Here is a 17,296-nt window from a genome sequence, read left to right as displayed (position 1 = left end):
GATACTTTTTTCATAGAGGTTTTGCCTTTGCCTCCCTCTGAGGCTGGGAGAGTGTGAATTGTCTAAGATCACCCAGTGGGTTTCCATGGCCAAGTGGGAAATCCTGGTCTCTAGAGTCTCTACACCACACTGATTCTTTTATGTGGAGTGGCAATCTAGGTATCCTGTGGGTTGCAATGCCACCATAGGAATTCAGTATGGTGCCAAATTCTTGGAACAAGGAAATACATTGTCCTCCTTGCATTTTCTGAGTCCAGTTCATTAGGGTCTGAACTGAGTTGAAAGGAAAGTTGTGCCCTACACTGAGCTGCTTTTCTTCCATAGGGAGAAAAGTGGCACTAAAGTAGCACTAAGTAAAGAGATCCATTTGAAGACATTACAGGGGTAGGTGCTAATTCTGATCCTTCGTCTGTTTATACTGCTGTCTAAACTGAGCGGCAAGTATGGCCCTGCTCAGCTGTGTGTCAGATTGTAATCTTATTTGGTCCCAAAAAACTGGGCTAGATGCTTGCATACCTTTATCCCAGTTTCTATTCGTGATGGTTGAGTATGGGATAAAAATAGCACTATCCCTTTTGGAGACTGATTTTCTTAGGGGAGGTAAGGTACAAACCACATACAGCCACATATATGATAGAATTCTCTTTAATGCTTTCTTCACCATACTGAAGACCTGATGGTTCATGGGACACACTGTCTAATAGTTGGTACAAGGAGCGGGGGAAATCTTTTAGATGCAAAATATAGTTAGTTAAGAAATGTGTGGTCAGCTCATTGCCTTTTGTACTGTTAAAGAAGGAGACAGCATTTTTTCCCTGGCACAAAACCAATAGTCAAGTAATTACGCAGTAGCCTTACAGGTTCAAGGAATGGTCAACAGACTTTGTTTAAATCAGCATATATTGTGAGCATAACAACTTCATTTCCTATTCCCTAGGTACCATATCTGCACATGTGTGTAGAGAGGGCACATAGCTAAAGATTCTCTACATTGGATGAAGCAATAGTTAATCTGTCCATTAATGTTTTGTTCTATTAATCTGATCCATTATTTTAATGGGTCCAGCTCACTCAGGGAAAATTGCTGGCATAGTGATGTTATAGTCTGAATGTTAGCCAAAATGTTTCTTCTCTCTTCACAACATCTGCCATTTTTAATGTTATTATCATGACAGAAGGCAAGCCTCTTAAAAACTGAACCTGTACTACAGAAATCCAGGAAGTTGGTACTCCTGAGATTCCGCTTGCAAAATGACAGAGCTAGAGTAATGAGTAAAGAATATTATAATTTATTATTATTATTAACCTTTATTTATAAAATGCTGTAAATTTACACAGCGCTGTACATACAATCTTTTTAATTGGACGGTTCCCTGCCCTCAGGCTTACAATCTAAAAAGACATGACACAAAGGGAGTGGTGGTGGGTATAACAAGTGAAATCTCTATTGGACATTGATGAGACTATCTTGCGTGATCTTGATGTGGTGTGTCTTAATTGTTGTTGTTCCCTGCTCCTGATCCATGGGGAAAGGTGGATAAGAAGAAATTGTCGACGTCGTCGTCATCATCATCATCATCTTTGTTCTTTCATCCAATAATGCTTCTCTAGTTGAGAAGTGCTGTGGATTTTCATTCCTATGCAGTTATATTTTCAAGGATTAGACAATGGATAATGGAAAAATATTAAAGACAGACTTTCCTTCTACTTCTGCTATCTTTTACTTTACTACATTTTAGTGGTAGCACAAAGGTTATTCTAGATGCAGAACTAGCATTTTCAGGTTATGGCAAAGATTGCTGTGAAACTCTGGAGCCAGTGCCAGCCAGATTATATCGGGATAAGACATCAAACTAACACAAATGAATTACTTTTTAAAATGTAAGGAGCTGGATTTTCCCATGCCATTTAGTGCAGTGTATTACGACATTTCCATGCAATGAGATGTGTATAGTGATGCAATGTAGTGTTTTCCCTTCCCTTTGCCACCTTCTCTGCCATCCTTGCCTATTTTTCACTCAATGGAGTATAGTGGAGGTTGTGAGTGACACAAAACATGATGGACAGCAACAAGAATGGCAAAGTGGGAAGGACAGGAAAAAGAAGCCAGTGGCATGTTGTCTGAGCTGTTTCTGGCAGTGCCTTGTCAATTTTGTAGCTGACCACCAACCAGCTGTTGCTTGTCTAGACCTTGAATGCTTTTTAACCTTCCTCTTAACATCATGTTTTGGCTTGCTGGTGTTTGCTTTTCAGAATTGTTCTTCCTTGTTTTTCCTGTTGTTGTGTGCCTTTAAGTCATTTCAGACTTATCCTAGGTTTTCTTGGCAAGTTTCTTCAGAAGAGGTTTGCCATTGCCATCCTCTGAGACTGAGCGAGAGGGACTTGCTCAAGGTTACCCAGTGGGTTTGCATGGCTGAGCCAGAAATTGAACCCTGGTCTCCAGAGTCATAGTCCAACACTCAAACCACTATGCCATGGTGGCTTTCTTCCTTGTTTTACTGGACCACTAATCAGTCATTCCTTAGATGTTTTTCTTTTCTTTGATCCACAGCATCTTCCTCAGCCTCCCTTGTATTTCTGGAACTTTTTCTGGTCACTTTTTTTTAAGCAATGTGGCATGAACTACAAAGTGGTGAGGGGAGATGAGTTAGTCTCAGAAGTACTACAAGATCTCTCTACACAGTAATGGCACTTCTGTTACCTTCCTGCTCACCACATTTCCGTGTGACTGATTGTACATAGTTTTAGCCATTGTTTACTGGCTCAGTCAAAGAGCACTTGTCTCCATATTATCCCCTACTCCTTTTGAGGCTCTGCAAGTATTATGGGGAGGGGATTAGATCACTGTGACTGAAGGTGCTGGAGTTCCTTTTGTTGGTATTGAGTGTGGTTTGACATTTCTTTGCCTTTGGGTTGATACCCACTGTGTGATGGGCAGGGTTCTAGACTAGGATTCATTCCAGTCTCACCAAAGATTGGACTGTCTTGCTTCTCCATCTTTTATTGTTATCATGCCACCCCGCCACCCCAAAAAAACCCTTTTTGTTTCCTGCACCTTTTCTGTATCTGTGTTTTTATTTTTAACCACATGACCTCCCAATGGATGGGTGAGAAATAAGATTGTCAGAACTTCATGCAGCATCTTCTTTCGTAAGCTCAGAAATGGGAAAATGGGAAAGGCATGTATGGGATTTTTCATCCTTCTTCCAACAAGGTTCTTAGTGTAATTGCAAAATTTAAATTTAAATGCTACTTTAGAATTAACATAAGCATTATAAATGATTGCTAATCATTATAAAAGTAATTAATGTTAAAGTTTTTTTTTAAAGCCCCCCCCCCCCCCCGAGTAAATGCAACATATTGGCACTTTTTACTAACTATCACCTCTCATCCAAAGTCACCCTTAACAGTGCTCTGCTCATACTAAAGAAAGAAAGAAGCCAATTTCTTCTTCCCCTTCTGGGGAAGGTATTTGGCAAATGTCACTGTCACTGGGAAAAACAAATCTTTGTTGTACTCACTCACTAGGTACACTATATTGGGCAAGGCCTGGCTGGTGACCCTAGGCAGTGGGTAGGTAAATATGGGTAAAAACACTTCTTCAGGTAACTGGTTGCAAAGACATTTTGAATTCTAAAGTTGAAATCCAAGACTCTTAATTACCAGTCCCAGTCCAGATGCAAAATTTGTTGTTGCTTTTGTTGTGGGCCTTCAAATAATTTCCAATGTAGGGCAATCTTAAAGCAACCCTACGATATGATTATCTTGGCAAGATTTGTTCAGAGTGGGTTTGTCTTTGCCTTCTTCTCAGGCTGAGCGTGTGTGATTTGCCCATGGTCACCCAGTGGTTTTTCATGGCCAAATGGAGATTCAAACCCTGTTTTCCAGGGTGAGTCAATGTAAAAAACTGGGCCAATTCCCACTAACTATCCAAAATCTCTGGTTTGAAGTAGCTGAGATTCTCTGGCCATTTTCAATGGCAGCTTCACTTATCACAAATTGCAAGCTTCCATACTGGGAGTTATCTCAAGGCAGGTTTTCAATCTGGAGGGCTGCAAAATTTCCACTCCTACATAGAGGCTATCTGCATAGGGCATATCAATTTATATTAAATTTTGGAGTGTGTGTGGAATTCACTTTGACCCCAAGCTGACCTCCTAGGGGCACCACCAATTCTCCAAAGCAGAGATGTCATGTAGACAGCTTGCAAAGGAGGGGGGTAGGAGCCCTAGAGATAAGACTGGAGATTCTCTGCAGGAAGTTTGGGAGACAAGAAAAACCATCTCCTCAAAAAACCAGAACAATACAGGTTGTTTGTTTTCAGCCTCACACTTAATGGCTCAGTGATTAAGTCAATGGCCATCTATTCATCTGTTTGCCTTCCTTGATTGTGTTCAGATCTAAGTTCATTGGCTCAGTCTATTCTTCACCTTGGTTTAACAAAAGCCCAGGTCTTCATACCCTTTGTCTTGGCAGAAGTTAAGCCATCAAGCTCATAGCCAGGGGCTACAAATTGTCTATATAAGCCTCAGTCTAAACAGACACTGGTGTGCTACCTTCAGAATACAGCCTGGCTTCATGTCAGACCGAACTCTGATTTTAGCTCCCTCTGCCATTTCCTCCCACCTTTTGGCGGCCATGTCATCGCATCATCTACATCCACATCTGGTTCCTGGAGAAACCTTCCGTAGATTTGCCTCTCTCAACTCTCTCCCAATTTCCTTCCTTTACTTTGAAGGCATGTGCCCCCTTTGCTATGTGTTTGTTTTCCTCCTTTTTAATAAATATCTGGACTTAATTGGAGCAGTCTGTTTCAGCGTCGTTGTCTCAAGGGATTCTTGTGGACCTCTCGTAGACATCTCGGGACCTGGTCTTGTGAGGGAGATGTTAGGACCCTACCTCTCAGCAACTGAGCTGAATTCAGAAATTCCCCTAATTAAATCCTTCCTAACACTTGATATAACATCCTCAATTGATAGAAGGTGCATTGAGCCATCATGGACGGAACTCCCAAACTATGGATTTGATCCTTAAGGGCATAGGTGGGCCATGGTAATGCTTGTGATATTGTTGGTTTGCCAGCTCTCAGCAGTCCTTCCATTCAAATCCACCAGGGAAGGTCCTAGTTGCCTTAATGATGAGCAGTGCTTATAACAAGCTATGGCTGTTCCTGCATCAGGATAACTTGACAGCAGTTATCTATGCTCTGATAGCATTTTTGTTGGGCTATTGCACTGCTCTTTCCATGGGGCTTCTGTAACGGAGAGCACGCCCAGCTGACCAATCAGGAGGCAGCTGAGGACCAGCCAATGAAATGAGGGCTGGGATTTGTGAACATTCTGGGCGTCCGCTGGGGATGAGCAGTTGGAATGTTGGCGGTTATGAGGCAGTTAGGGGTTAGAACCCAGGGGGGAAAGGCTGGAGGAGAGGTTGGGGAAGACAGTTCATAGGAGTATGTCCAGAGAGGGATAGGAGTTAAAGAGTCTGGAAAGGAGAGACCCAGGCAGAGGGGTTTGGGTTACTAGTTTAGTTGAGATATAGAGCAGCCGTAGTGGCTGGGGTATTAAAAGAATTACCCAGAGAGGGACAGAGAAGTCCTAGGATAGATAAAGAGGATAGAAGGGAAGAATACATTTGTAACCAAAAGGAACACGCCTGAACTAAGTTCAAGACATATCTGTTAAGCAACTTGTTCATATGTTTTTGTTTCATCTTAAAGACGTGTCAGCCATATCTGTTTATCCACGCTACTATATTGAATCATACTGGGAACCCGCCAATTAATAAAGGGGGTTCGTTACAGGAATAGGTGGGCAGCGGGGTGGGATAATAGAAGTCCCAAGCGCCTGCCACAGAAGAGAGGTTAGCCATTACAGCTTCCCTTGGAAGCCTGTTTTAAAGCTACAGCTTGTGCAGAATGCTGTAGCTTCTACTGCCTTGCATGTTGTGAGACAGGGAGGAAATTGTGAGCATATTTGTTCCATTTTTAAATCAATGCTAGTGTGCTACTGGACCCAATTCAGAGTGTTCTTACAAAATCTTAAAGGGCTGAGGAGTGAGGTTTTTGAAAAATTCTGATTGATCAATTGATTGGATCTGTATCTTGCCTTTCCCCCCAAGTGGGATTCCAAGTGGCTTACAATACAAGTTAAAACAGCTGAAACAGGAGGTAGTACAGTGGACCCTTGTTATACGCTGGGGTTTGGTTCCAAGATCCCCCGTGTATAACAAAATCCGTGTATGCTCAAGTCCCATTAAATACAATGACATAGCAAAATGGTGTCCCTTATAAAAAATGGAAAATCAAGGTAAATTTATACTTTTTTGGAACATTTTAAAACCGTGTATGCTTGAATCTGTGTATAAAAAATCCGTGTGTAAGAAGGACCGACTGTATAAAGGTTTATAGAGTATTGACATATCAGTTGAATTAAAACACTGCTTTTACATTAACTTAAAACACAATTTAAAACACATGATACATATTACATTTTTTAAACAACAACAACCCAGCCCACCAACTTGCATGTGCTCTAGCCTGATCAGTTACAGCTGAAGGCCTGTTTAAACAGGAAGTTCGTTGCCTGGTGGTGCAAAGAGAGCAGAGTAAATTGAATTTCCCTCAGGACGAAGTTCCAATAGTGTAAGGAGCAGCCAGTAACAAGGTTCTCTCATGTCTTCACCAGACAAGCCTGGGAGGGAGATGGGACGAAAGGCTAGCCTTCCCACAAAGACTGTAATACCTTGGCAGGTTCACGTGGGGAGATGAGGCTTTTCAGATAGTTTGGACCTAAGCTATATAGGGCTCTCTAGGTCAAAACCAGCACTTTGATAGTGAAATTGTTTCAGTATGAGAGATATGCTCCCTATAACCAGCCCCAGGCAGCAGCCTAGCCACAGCATTTTAGACCTGCTGAAGCTCCCAAACAGTTTCCCAAAGAAGCTCCACATACAGTGTGTTACAGCAATCCAACCAGGATGTAATCAAGGCATGTGTACTCATGGCCAGATCTGGGGCAGACTACCTTCCTTGTACTGAGCAATCCATTTACGAGGAGCCGGGGAAGTTCTGCTTGTGGTGTCCCTGAAGAGTGCAGTTCATGGGAGCACCTCATGTAGAGGACCACAGCTGTGCCCCTTGTAGGGAGCCAGTTCCCCACCCATACAGATGGTATTAGGAATACTGCTTATTTGCTAGCTTTTGAACTATATAAAGGTAAAGGTTGACAAGGATGTAACTATAGGCAAGTATGTTATTTTTCTGATGATGATGATGATGATGATGATGATAATAATAATAATAATAATAATAATAATTTATTTTTAGCCCGCCTCTCCCTGCGGATCGAGGCAGGTTACAATAAAATAATACAAATACATAATAAAATAAATCATAAAATTGCACAGTCCCCAATCCACCACCAACATAAAATATAACACATTCATTACAAAATCAAAAAACACAATCAAATTACAAATGTAGTTAAAATTAATTAAAACGATAGGCAGATGATAAAAACAGCTATGGGCAGCTGTTGATAATGCTGGTAGTTTTACTATGTATCTGTGAAAGCTGGAGTTGTGACTCACTGGGAGGGCAATAGCAACTTTCTTCTCCTGGCTGTAAAAATTGTACCCTGGAAGGGTCTAGGGCAGTAAATGGGTGAATGGGTGAGTATAAGCTGCCTTCCACAGCAGGAGGGCAGATCATAAAACTGTGTGGGTTCCATCATCTGCCCTGCATTACACTCCACCCAGATGATGTAGGATACTGTCCTGTTTTATTCCATGGATATGGGAAGGGAAACTGAAAATTTGGTGCATTTTTAATAGCTGTTAAATTTGTACACTATAAATTCAGTTGAAGATTAATATTCAGCCTTTGATATTTCATTCCTGACCCATCAACCAGGTTCATCTGTAACTAGTTCCCCAAGTGTAAGGGACAAACAGAACATCTGAAAACATTTGAGGCTGAAGTGTGACATCATGTAGCCCTGGGTGCCCTGAAGAAATCAGGATGTATTCATAAAGAAATTTCAGATGAGATGAGATTTAAAAGGGACATCTACAAGAAATGGGGGATGGGGTGATGAAATCACCAAAGAGAAATGCAACTGAATAGCCAGTAATTGTAGCACAAAAGTCAGAAAGCAAAAATTCAAAATGTGCTCAAGCTTGCTGGAGAGGTTAAAAACGATAAAAAGTTGTTTGGCTATGCTTGCAGCAAGGAGAGCAACAAAGAAATGATAGGGTCACTGCACAAACATGATATGAAATGCTAATGGGGAGAAAATGTGGAACTGTTCAACACCTACTTTGCTGTCTCAGTCTTCTCCCAAAAGGAAAATAGTATTCAACATGGTGTAAAGAGAACAAATTATGTAGTAAAGGGACTATGACCAGAACAGGTAAAAAGGTAATAGGTAGGGAAAAGACAGACCCTAGCTGCACCTAGTTTTCCAGAGCCCGAAGAACTGCACCTGAGATTCTCTGTGGAGAACCTTTTGAAAATTCTTGAGGAACAGGAGAGATGCTACAAGACTGGAAGGGGCTGAATGTTGTCGCCATCTTCAAAAATGGGTGGAGAGAGGAGGAACTGAGTAACTACTGACCATTCAGACCATCATATCAGGAAAGCCTCTTGAACAGATAATTAAACAGCCAGCACTTTTAATGGAATGCTATGATTAATGAAACCTGGCAGGGATTTTTTAAAATTAATTTTTAATTTTTTAAAATTAATTTAATTTAAAAAAGTAATGACAGGGCATTCATAAACCATTTAATATGTAGATCAGGGGAATGCTGGGAATGTAACATATCTTGATTTCATATAAGACTCCTATGATATTTTTGCAGACAACCTGGTAAAAATATGGGTTTGCCAACGTTACTATTGGGTGGATTTGTAACTGGGCAACAATTCCAAACCCAAAGAGTGATTGCCGTCCCTTCACCATCGACTCTCAATCGACAGCGCAGAAGTGGCCAAGTCTGCGCGAGGCTCCTTTCCGCCCCTTCCTTCCACCTGCCTTGTTGCTAGGGCAATGCAACTGAAGCGGAGGCCAAGGGAGAGACTTCAAACCTTCATGTTCATTTGAACTCTGTCCCCACTTTTTGTCATTACTTAAGGAGTCACGATAGGGGACTACAAGGTGTTGGTTGGATGGAGGGTCTTGAGATCAACCAAGACATATATCCATCAATTTACATTTCAGGGGAGGGATTAGATGTCTTCAACGGAACATCAATTCAAGTTGTGCGGGGCAATGGAAAATATGACATTAACAGGGCAAAATGTCATTACAGAAGACGCAATAGATATCTGATATCTATCCCACCTTCCATTTGCCCTGCTACCACAAAAGATGTGAAGAACTTGCCTAACCATCCGCCGAACCCTTTTCTGCTCTTATGTAATGATAAGTCCCGTATCATCTATGACTTACTGATTGATCACAACGCTGACCTGGCATTTATCACAGAGACCTGGATAGGAGCAGATAGCTCTGTAACATGGGCTCAGGCCCTTTCGGCTGGGTACTCCGTCAATGAACAGATAAGGGGAAGGGGGGGGGGGCGTAGCCATAATCCATAAAAACAATCTCACCTTAGCCAGGATACCTGTCTGTGCATTGGACCACATCAAGTGCATTTACTTTAGTTTGAAGACCAGGGAGAGTTTGGGGATTCTGTTGGCCTACCGTCCACCCCGTAACTTAACAGACTTCATAGCTGAACTGACACAGCTAGTCTCGGAGCTGGTGCTGGAATCACCTAGGCTATTAAGTCCTGGGTGACTTCAACATCCCCCTCGAGACTGGTCTGACTAATCTTACTGGTGAGTCTCAGGAATTCATGGGTTCCATGACAAACATGGGACTCTCTCAGATAGTCTCTGAACCCACATATTGTACAGGTCATGCTCTCGATGTGGTCTTCGGCACGGAACAGACATATCCGTGGGCGGAGATAACTAGTATCTTTGTATTGTCATGGACAGATCATTTCCTGGTTAAGGTTGGACTGGAGGCCACTATTCCTCCCTCTGGGGGTGGAGGACCAATTAGAATGGTCCACCCTTGAAAGCTGATGGAACCCATTAGGTTCCAAGAAGTCCTAGGGGTTCTATGGTTGGCAGTGCTAGTGACTCTGTCGAAGCTCTCGTTAATTTGTGGAATAACAACCTAACCAGAGCTATAGACATGATCGCTCCCAAGCACCCTTTCCAACCCGCTAAAAACCGTAATCCTTGGTACATTGAAAATCTTAAACAAATAAGAGGATTGTTAGATAAGGAGTTAAAAGAAAGGAAAATAGACAGAATAGAAGATTGGATAGATGTAAGAATAGAGAAATGAAATATAAAAGAAAAACGTATGGAAATAAAATTTTCATGGTTTCATTATATGCAAATAGAACAATGGATTAAAAATTGGAGGAAAAGGAATGTAGAAAAGAAAAAGCATACACAATTTGAACAAATAGTTCAGAAAGGAAGAGAAATGGAAGAAAATGAGAATATAAAAGGAACTACTAGTAAAATTTATAAAATGTTGATGGAGAATAAAGGAGGAAAAATAAAAGGAAATACTTTAAAGGGATTATGGGAAGAAGAATTGGGATGTAAAATAAATGACAAGGAATGGGATAGAATTTGGGAACAAAGACACCTGAAAAAATTATCGATTCGGATAAAAGAAAATTATTATAAGTTGATTTGGAAATGGTACCTGACTCCAGTGAGATTACACAATATTAATAAGAATACAGTGGTACCCCGGGATACGAATTACCCAGGTTACGAATTTTTCGGGTTACGAAAAAATCCCATAGGGATTTATTGTTTCGGCTTACGAAGGTTTTTTCGGGTTACGAAAAAACCTCGGCGCTATTTTCCGCCACCGGAGGGCAGCAGAGAGCTATTTTTCCATTAGCGCCTATGGCAATTCGGCTTACGAAGGTTTTTCGGGTTACGAAATTAGCCGCGGAACGAATTAATTTCGTAACCCGAGGTACCACTGTAATTCAAAAAATTGTTGGAGAGGCTGTCAAGAAGTTGGGTCATACATCCATATGTGATGGCAATGTAAATATGTACAAAATTTTTGGGAAAAGTGTTATTAGAAATAGAAAATGTTATGAATATAAAAACAGATAGAAGACCAAGTAATGTTTGTTATCGTTATATAATTCAGAGAAATGAAAAAAGAAGAAAAAGATTTGGTAACAAATTTGCTTACAGCAGCGAGATTAATAATAGCAAGGTGTTGGAAAACGAAAATAGATGTAGAAGTGGAGGATTGGTACAAAGAGGTTTGGAAATTAGCTATTAATAATAAGTTGGCATGTAAATTGAAAGTAAAAAAAGGATTATGGAAAAGAAATGACTTTGAGGAGATTTGGAAAGAATTTGTTGAGAAAGTATTGAGAAAAGAAGATGGAAGATTACCTCTAGAAGACGAACTGAAATTTTGGATGGAATATAAGGATGGAAATGGCTCTGGGGAAGGGGAGCACTGAGGGGTTTATAAAATAATGTCTTAAAATGTTATAGTATGTAAGAGAATGTAGGAAGATATTTGTTTATGGAAATATTATAAAAAATTAAATAAAAAATCTGTTGAAAGGGTTTAGAGGTTAATTAATCTTGAACTCTCTTTAAAAAAAGGAAAAGAAAAAAAGAAAATCTTAAACAAATGAAGCGAGTTGGATAATGAGTAGAGAAGCGTTGGCTGACATCTCAACTCATATCTGATAAGGCACTTCATTGGACTTTTCTTAGGTCCTATCAAGTGGCAATAGATGCAGCCAAGAAATCTTTCTACTCTGCATCTATCACATCTGTGACCTGTCGAAGGAGATCACATCCAGTTGAGCTGTTCAGAGTGGTAAGCAATTTAACACAACTGCCTCCCACCCAGAACCCTCTATTAGATTCAACTATAGCTTGCTGTGATGCTTTTAATGATTATTTCACAGATAAAATCTCTTGGATAAGAGGTGATTTGGATGCCAATTTTAAGTCAGAAGCAATGAGAGAGGCATCCAGTGCCTCCATCATTACTGTTAGACTGGATCAATTTGAATCGGTAAGTACTGAGGACATGGACAAGCTCCTTAGTAGTCTGAAAAAGACGATTTGCCATCTCGACCCTTGCCCATCCTAGTTGGCTGTTCAGGGGGGGTGATATAATCAAGCTGATGCTGAAAAATATAATCAATGCATCCTTTAGGGAGGATACCCTGCCTTCTTGTCTTAAGGAGGCAGTGGTCAGACCACTCTTAAAAAGCCCTCCCTGGACCCCCTGGATAGAAATAACTATAGGCCAGTCTCATTTTTGCCATTGTTGAGCAAGGTGATCGAGAGGGCAGTTTCCAATCAGCTACAGGCAGTCTTGGAGGAAACCGATTTTCTGGATCCATTTCAAACCAGATTCAGGGCAGGATACGGAGTTGAGAGTGCCATGGTTGCCTTGATCGATGATCTTTGTCTAGGCATTGACAGGGGAAGCGTGACCCTGTTGGTGCTCTTGGACCTCTTAGTGGCTTTTGATATTATAGACCATGGCATCCTTCTGGAATGCCCGAGAGAGTTGGGTATCGGAGGCACTGTTCTACAGTGGTTCCAGTCCTACTTCTCGGGCAGATTCCAGATGGTGGTGCTGGGGGACAGTTGCTCTTCTAAAAGAGAACTAAAAATTGGCGTGTCCCAGGGCGCCATCCTGTCTCCCATGCTGTTTAACATTTACATGAAACCACTGGGCAAAATCATCCGTAGACATGGGGCAGGGTGTTATCAATACGCTGATGATACCCAAATATATTTCTCTATGTCTCGGACTGATGCAGTCACTAAGGATGGCATCTCTCCTCTGAATGCCTGTCATTGGTCGGTAATGGACTGGATGAGGGAAAACCAACTTAAGCTGAATCCAAGTAAGACGGAGGTACTTGTTATAGGAAACCCAAGCCCGGGTATGGAGTTATGTCAGCCAGTTCTGAATGGGTTCACATTTCCCCTAAAAGACTCTATCCGCAGCTTGGGGGTGCTCCTCGACTCATCGCTTCACCTGACAACTCAGGTGGATGTGACAGTTAGGAGCACGTGTTATCAGCTTCGGCTGATACGCCAGCTGCACCCCTTCCTGGAACCAGGAGACCTCGAAACAGTAGTACATGCGCTGGTAACCTCTTGATTGGACTTCTGTAATGCACTTTACATAGGGCTACCCTCGTGCCAAGTTCGGAAACTTCAACTTGTACAAAAGATGGCAGCCAGTTTAATTACAGGTACTTCTCTTAATGATCACATAACACCGGTTTTGAAATCCCTTCACTGGCTGCCAATTAGTTTCCAGGCAAAGTACAAGGTGTTGGTGATTACCTTTAAAGCCCTACAGGGCTTGGGTCCAGAATACTTAAGGGAATGCCTTCTTCCGTACTATCTGTCCCGCACACTAAAGTCCTCAGAGAAGAATCTACTTCAGCTGAAAAAATCTAGACTAACCTCAGTTACCCAGAGGGCCTTCTCTACTGCTGCTCTGAATCTTTTGAATGACCTGTCGAAGGAGATCCGCTACATTTCTACTCTTACAGCCTTTAAGAACGCTCTTAAGATGGATCTCTTCCGGCAGGCCTTCTGTATCTAGTTCCTCTCCCTGTTTACAGTGACTTATGTTGCTCTGTCCACCAATTCTTCTCTTAAATTTAATGAGAAGAATTAAATTAAAATAATTTAAAATTAAATTCTTCCCTCAAGAAGAATAGCCCTCCCTCCATGCCAGCTGTCATCATCCGGCCTGGGAGGGAGTGAAAAAGACAGGCCCGACTCCATCAGGCCTAGCTGTGAATTATTGTGACTTATGTCATTATATTTTATTTATTTGGTTGTAATTGGTTGACTGGCCGAACCCAAAGAGTGCTCAACAATGGCTCCTTTTCATCCTGGAGAGAAGTGACCAGTGGGGTCCCACAGGACTCTGTCCTGGGGCCAGTGCTATTCAACATCTTTATCAATGACTTGGATGACAGAACTGGGGGCATAATTATCAAATTTGCAGATGACACCAAATTAGGAGGAATAGCTAGAGAGGACAGGATCAACATTCAAAATGACCTGAATAGACTAGAAAGCTGGGCCAAAGCTAACAAAATGAAATTCAACACAGAGAACTGTAAGGTACTGCACTTGGGGGGGGGGGGATAAAATACACAGATTTAGGATGGGGGACACCTGGCTGAATGAAACAACGTGTGAAAGGGATCTAGGAGTCCAAGTAGACCACAAGTTAAACACGAGTCAACAGTGTGATGCAGCAGCTAAAAAGGCCAATGCAATTTTAGGCAGCATCAATAAAAGTATAGTGTCTAGATCAAGAGAAGTAATAGTGCCACTGTACTCTGCTTTGGTCAGGCCCCACCTGGAATATTGTATCCAGTTCTGGGCACCACAATTCATAAAGGACATTGAGAACCTGGAGCTTGTCCATAGGAGGGTGACTAACATGGTGAAGGGTCTGGAAACCATGTCCTATGAGGAACGACTTAGGGAGCTGGGGATGTTTAACCTGGAGAAGAGAAGGTTAAGAGGTGATATGATAACCCTATTTAAATATTTGAAGGGATGTCATATTGAGGAAGGAGCAAGCTTGTTTTCTGCTGCTCCAGCGAACAGGACCTGGAACAATGGATGCAAGCTACAGAAAAAGAGATTCCACCTCAACATTAGGAGGAACTTCCTGACAGTAAGGGCTGTTCAACAGTGGAACACACTCTCTTGGAGTGTAGTCGAGTCTCCTTCTTTGGAGGTCTTTAAGCAGAGGCTGGATGGCCATCTGTCGGGTATGCTTTGATTGAGAGTTCCTGCATGGCAGGGGGTTGGACTGGATGGCCCTTGTGGTCTCTTCCAACTCTACGATTCTATGATTTTATTATATTCTCTATGTATTTTTATTGCTGTAACCCACCTGGATTCTTTGTGATTAGGAGGGCTATAAATAAAGAAATTATCATCATCATCATCATCACCAATGACTCCTTTACATCCTGGAGACAAGTGGCTAGTAGGGTCCCTTGAGCCCAGTTCTGTTCAACATTTTTATAAATGACTTGCAGGATAGAATAGAGGACATACCTATCAAATGTGCAGATATCAAATGAGTGATAGTTAGTGCACAAAGGGATAGAATTAGATTCAAAATGATATTAGCAGATTGGAGAGCTGAGGCCAAACAAGCAAAATTAACTTTAACAGGAACGATTACAAATATCATATTTAGGAAGGAAAAATGAAATGCACAAATATAGTATGGGTGATACCTGGCTTGGTACCACTACATGTAAGGAATATCTAGGAGTCTTAGTAAACCATAAGCTAAACATGGGTCAACAATGTGATGTAGCAGCTAAAAAACCAGTGCAATTCTAGACTACATCAACAGAATGTTGTGTCCAGACTGAGGGGAAATAACAGTACCACGTAATTCATCTGGAACACTGTGTCCAGTTCTTGGCACCACAGTTCAAGAAGGATATTGACAAAATATAGAAAGAACAAGCTAATTTTCTGTTTGAATCATAAGACACAAATCAATGGATTCAACTGCAAGAAACAAGATTTGATCTAAACATTAGGAAGAATTTCCTGACAGTAACATAGAGTAGTCGACTGTCTTGGGGTGTAATAGATTTTCCCTCATTTGAGGTCTTTAAACAGAGATTGCAAGGCCATCCTTCAGAAGTGCTTTTGTGTATTCAGGAATGGCAACTGGTTGTACTAGATGGCCCTTGCAGTCTATTGTAGCAATGACTCCACAAGTATGACCTCCTCCAAATGAAGGATTGGAGTTTGGGTTGTTCTCTTAATCCTCCTGGGTTTCACAACAACTTTTGATACTTGTGACCATGTTGGACCTATATGTTATAGTTTGGGTCCTACTTATTGGGTCAGTTCCAAAGGATCAGTTCTGGGGATATTTTTCCCCAGCCCTATGGCAGGGACGTAGCCAGGATTTTGAGAAGGGGGGGGGGTCCAGACTAAGTGCCACCATTTTGAAGGGCTGAAAGCCCCCCCTCCCCCAGACACAGAAAGAGAGTTAAGCCTTTACCTCAGGAAGGGAAAAGAGGGGAAGAAGAGGAGGGGGCTGCTCCACTTCCATGCCATTGCCAAATGCTCCTCAGGTTCATTCAAGGGAAAGGAGAGGCAAGAGAGCTGTCTTTTGTGGGAAGGAACAATAAAACAACCTGGGGCAGGGAAGTTTGTCCTTGGAGTGAAGGGAAGGGGAGGAAAAAGAGAGAAGAGGACTTGCTTCCTGGCATCCTCCTCTGAGGGCTCCCGTGGCCCTGGCGCCTACCCCAAACCCCAAATGCGCAGGGAGCTCTGGCTGAAGCAGGAGCAGCAACCAGGGCATGATCCCTTGGGGGGGGGGGGTCTCGACTCGTCCTCTACTCTCTGGAGGGCAACCTGCATGTGGAGGGGGGCAGGGAAGGGAGAGGGAGAGAGAGTGTGCCAAATAGAGCGAAAGAGGGAGAGAGAGAAACCGCAGCCACGCCTAGACTTCAGTCTACTTCCTCAGATGCATTTAGATGCAGTAATAATAATAATAATAATAATAATAATATGTAGAGAAATCTTGCAGCACCTTTGGGACTCACTGAAAGAAAGAAATTGACGGCATGAGCTTTTGAAGACAGTCTACTTCTTCAGATGCATTTAGATGCAACAACAACAACAACAATATGTAGAGAGATCTTGTAGCCCCTTTGAGACTAACTGAAAGAAACACATTGGCAGCATGAGTTTTCCTAGATGTCAGGTTTCCTAGCGTTTTCCTCAGATGCATTTAGATCCAATAATAATAATAATAATAATAATAATAATAATAATAATAATAGAGATCTTGCAGCACTTTTGAGACTCACCGAAAGAAAGAAATTGGAGCATGAGCTTTCCTAGACTTCAGTCTACTTCCTCAAGTGCATTTGTGGCTTACAAAAGATCACCCAGTGGCTTTGTATGGTCCAGTTGGGAAGCAAACCCTGGACTCTAGAGTCATAGTACTCCAGTGATCAAACCACTATGGGAGTAGGAGGATTAAATAGGGCAGCTATGGGCCATTTGTGGCTCTGGGTCATTGTTTTGTGCTCCTCCCATCCATCCTCCCCAATTCCAAAATTATTATTATTATTATTATTATTATTTTGTTATAAAAAGAGGAGAAGGATTTCCTTGAAGCCTCAACAAAAGAGCTCCAAGGCTGCATCCACACTGCAGAAATAGTGCAGTTTGATA

General features: G+C 41.8%; 1 protein-coding gene across 1 annotated transcript in view; it reads right to left on the bottom strand.

The window, feature by feature from the left end:
- Positions 1–1,337: 1,337 nt before the first annotated feature.
- The window catches only part of LOC121918991 (vitamin D 25-hydroxylase), a 40,377-nt gene continuing 24,418 nt past the window's right edge, over positions 1,338–17,296 (bottom strand). The window contains exon 6 of the mRNA XM_042445134.1: positions 1,338–1,637. Coding sequence (XP_042301068.1) covers positions 1,576–1,637 — 62 coding nt within the window. The 3' untranslated portion in view covers positions 1,338–1,575. The remainder of the gene's footprint in view (positions 1,638–17,296) is intronic.

Source organism: Sceloporus undulatus, chromosome 1, assembly GCF_019175285.1.
Source record: "Sceloporus undulatus isolate JIND9_A2432 ecotype Alabama chromosome 1, SceUnd_v1.1, whole genome shotgun sequence".
NCBI lineage: Eukaryota > Metazoa > Chordata > Lepidosauria > Squamata > Phrynosomatidae > Sceloporus > Sceloporus undulatus.
This window is presented reverse-complemented; position numbering and strand designations above follow the sequence as displayed.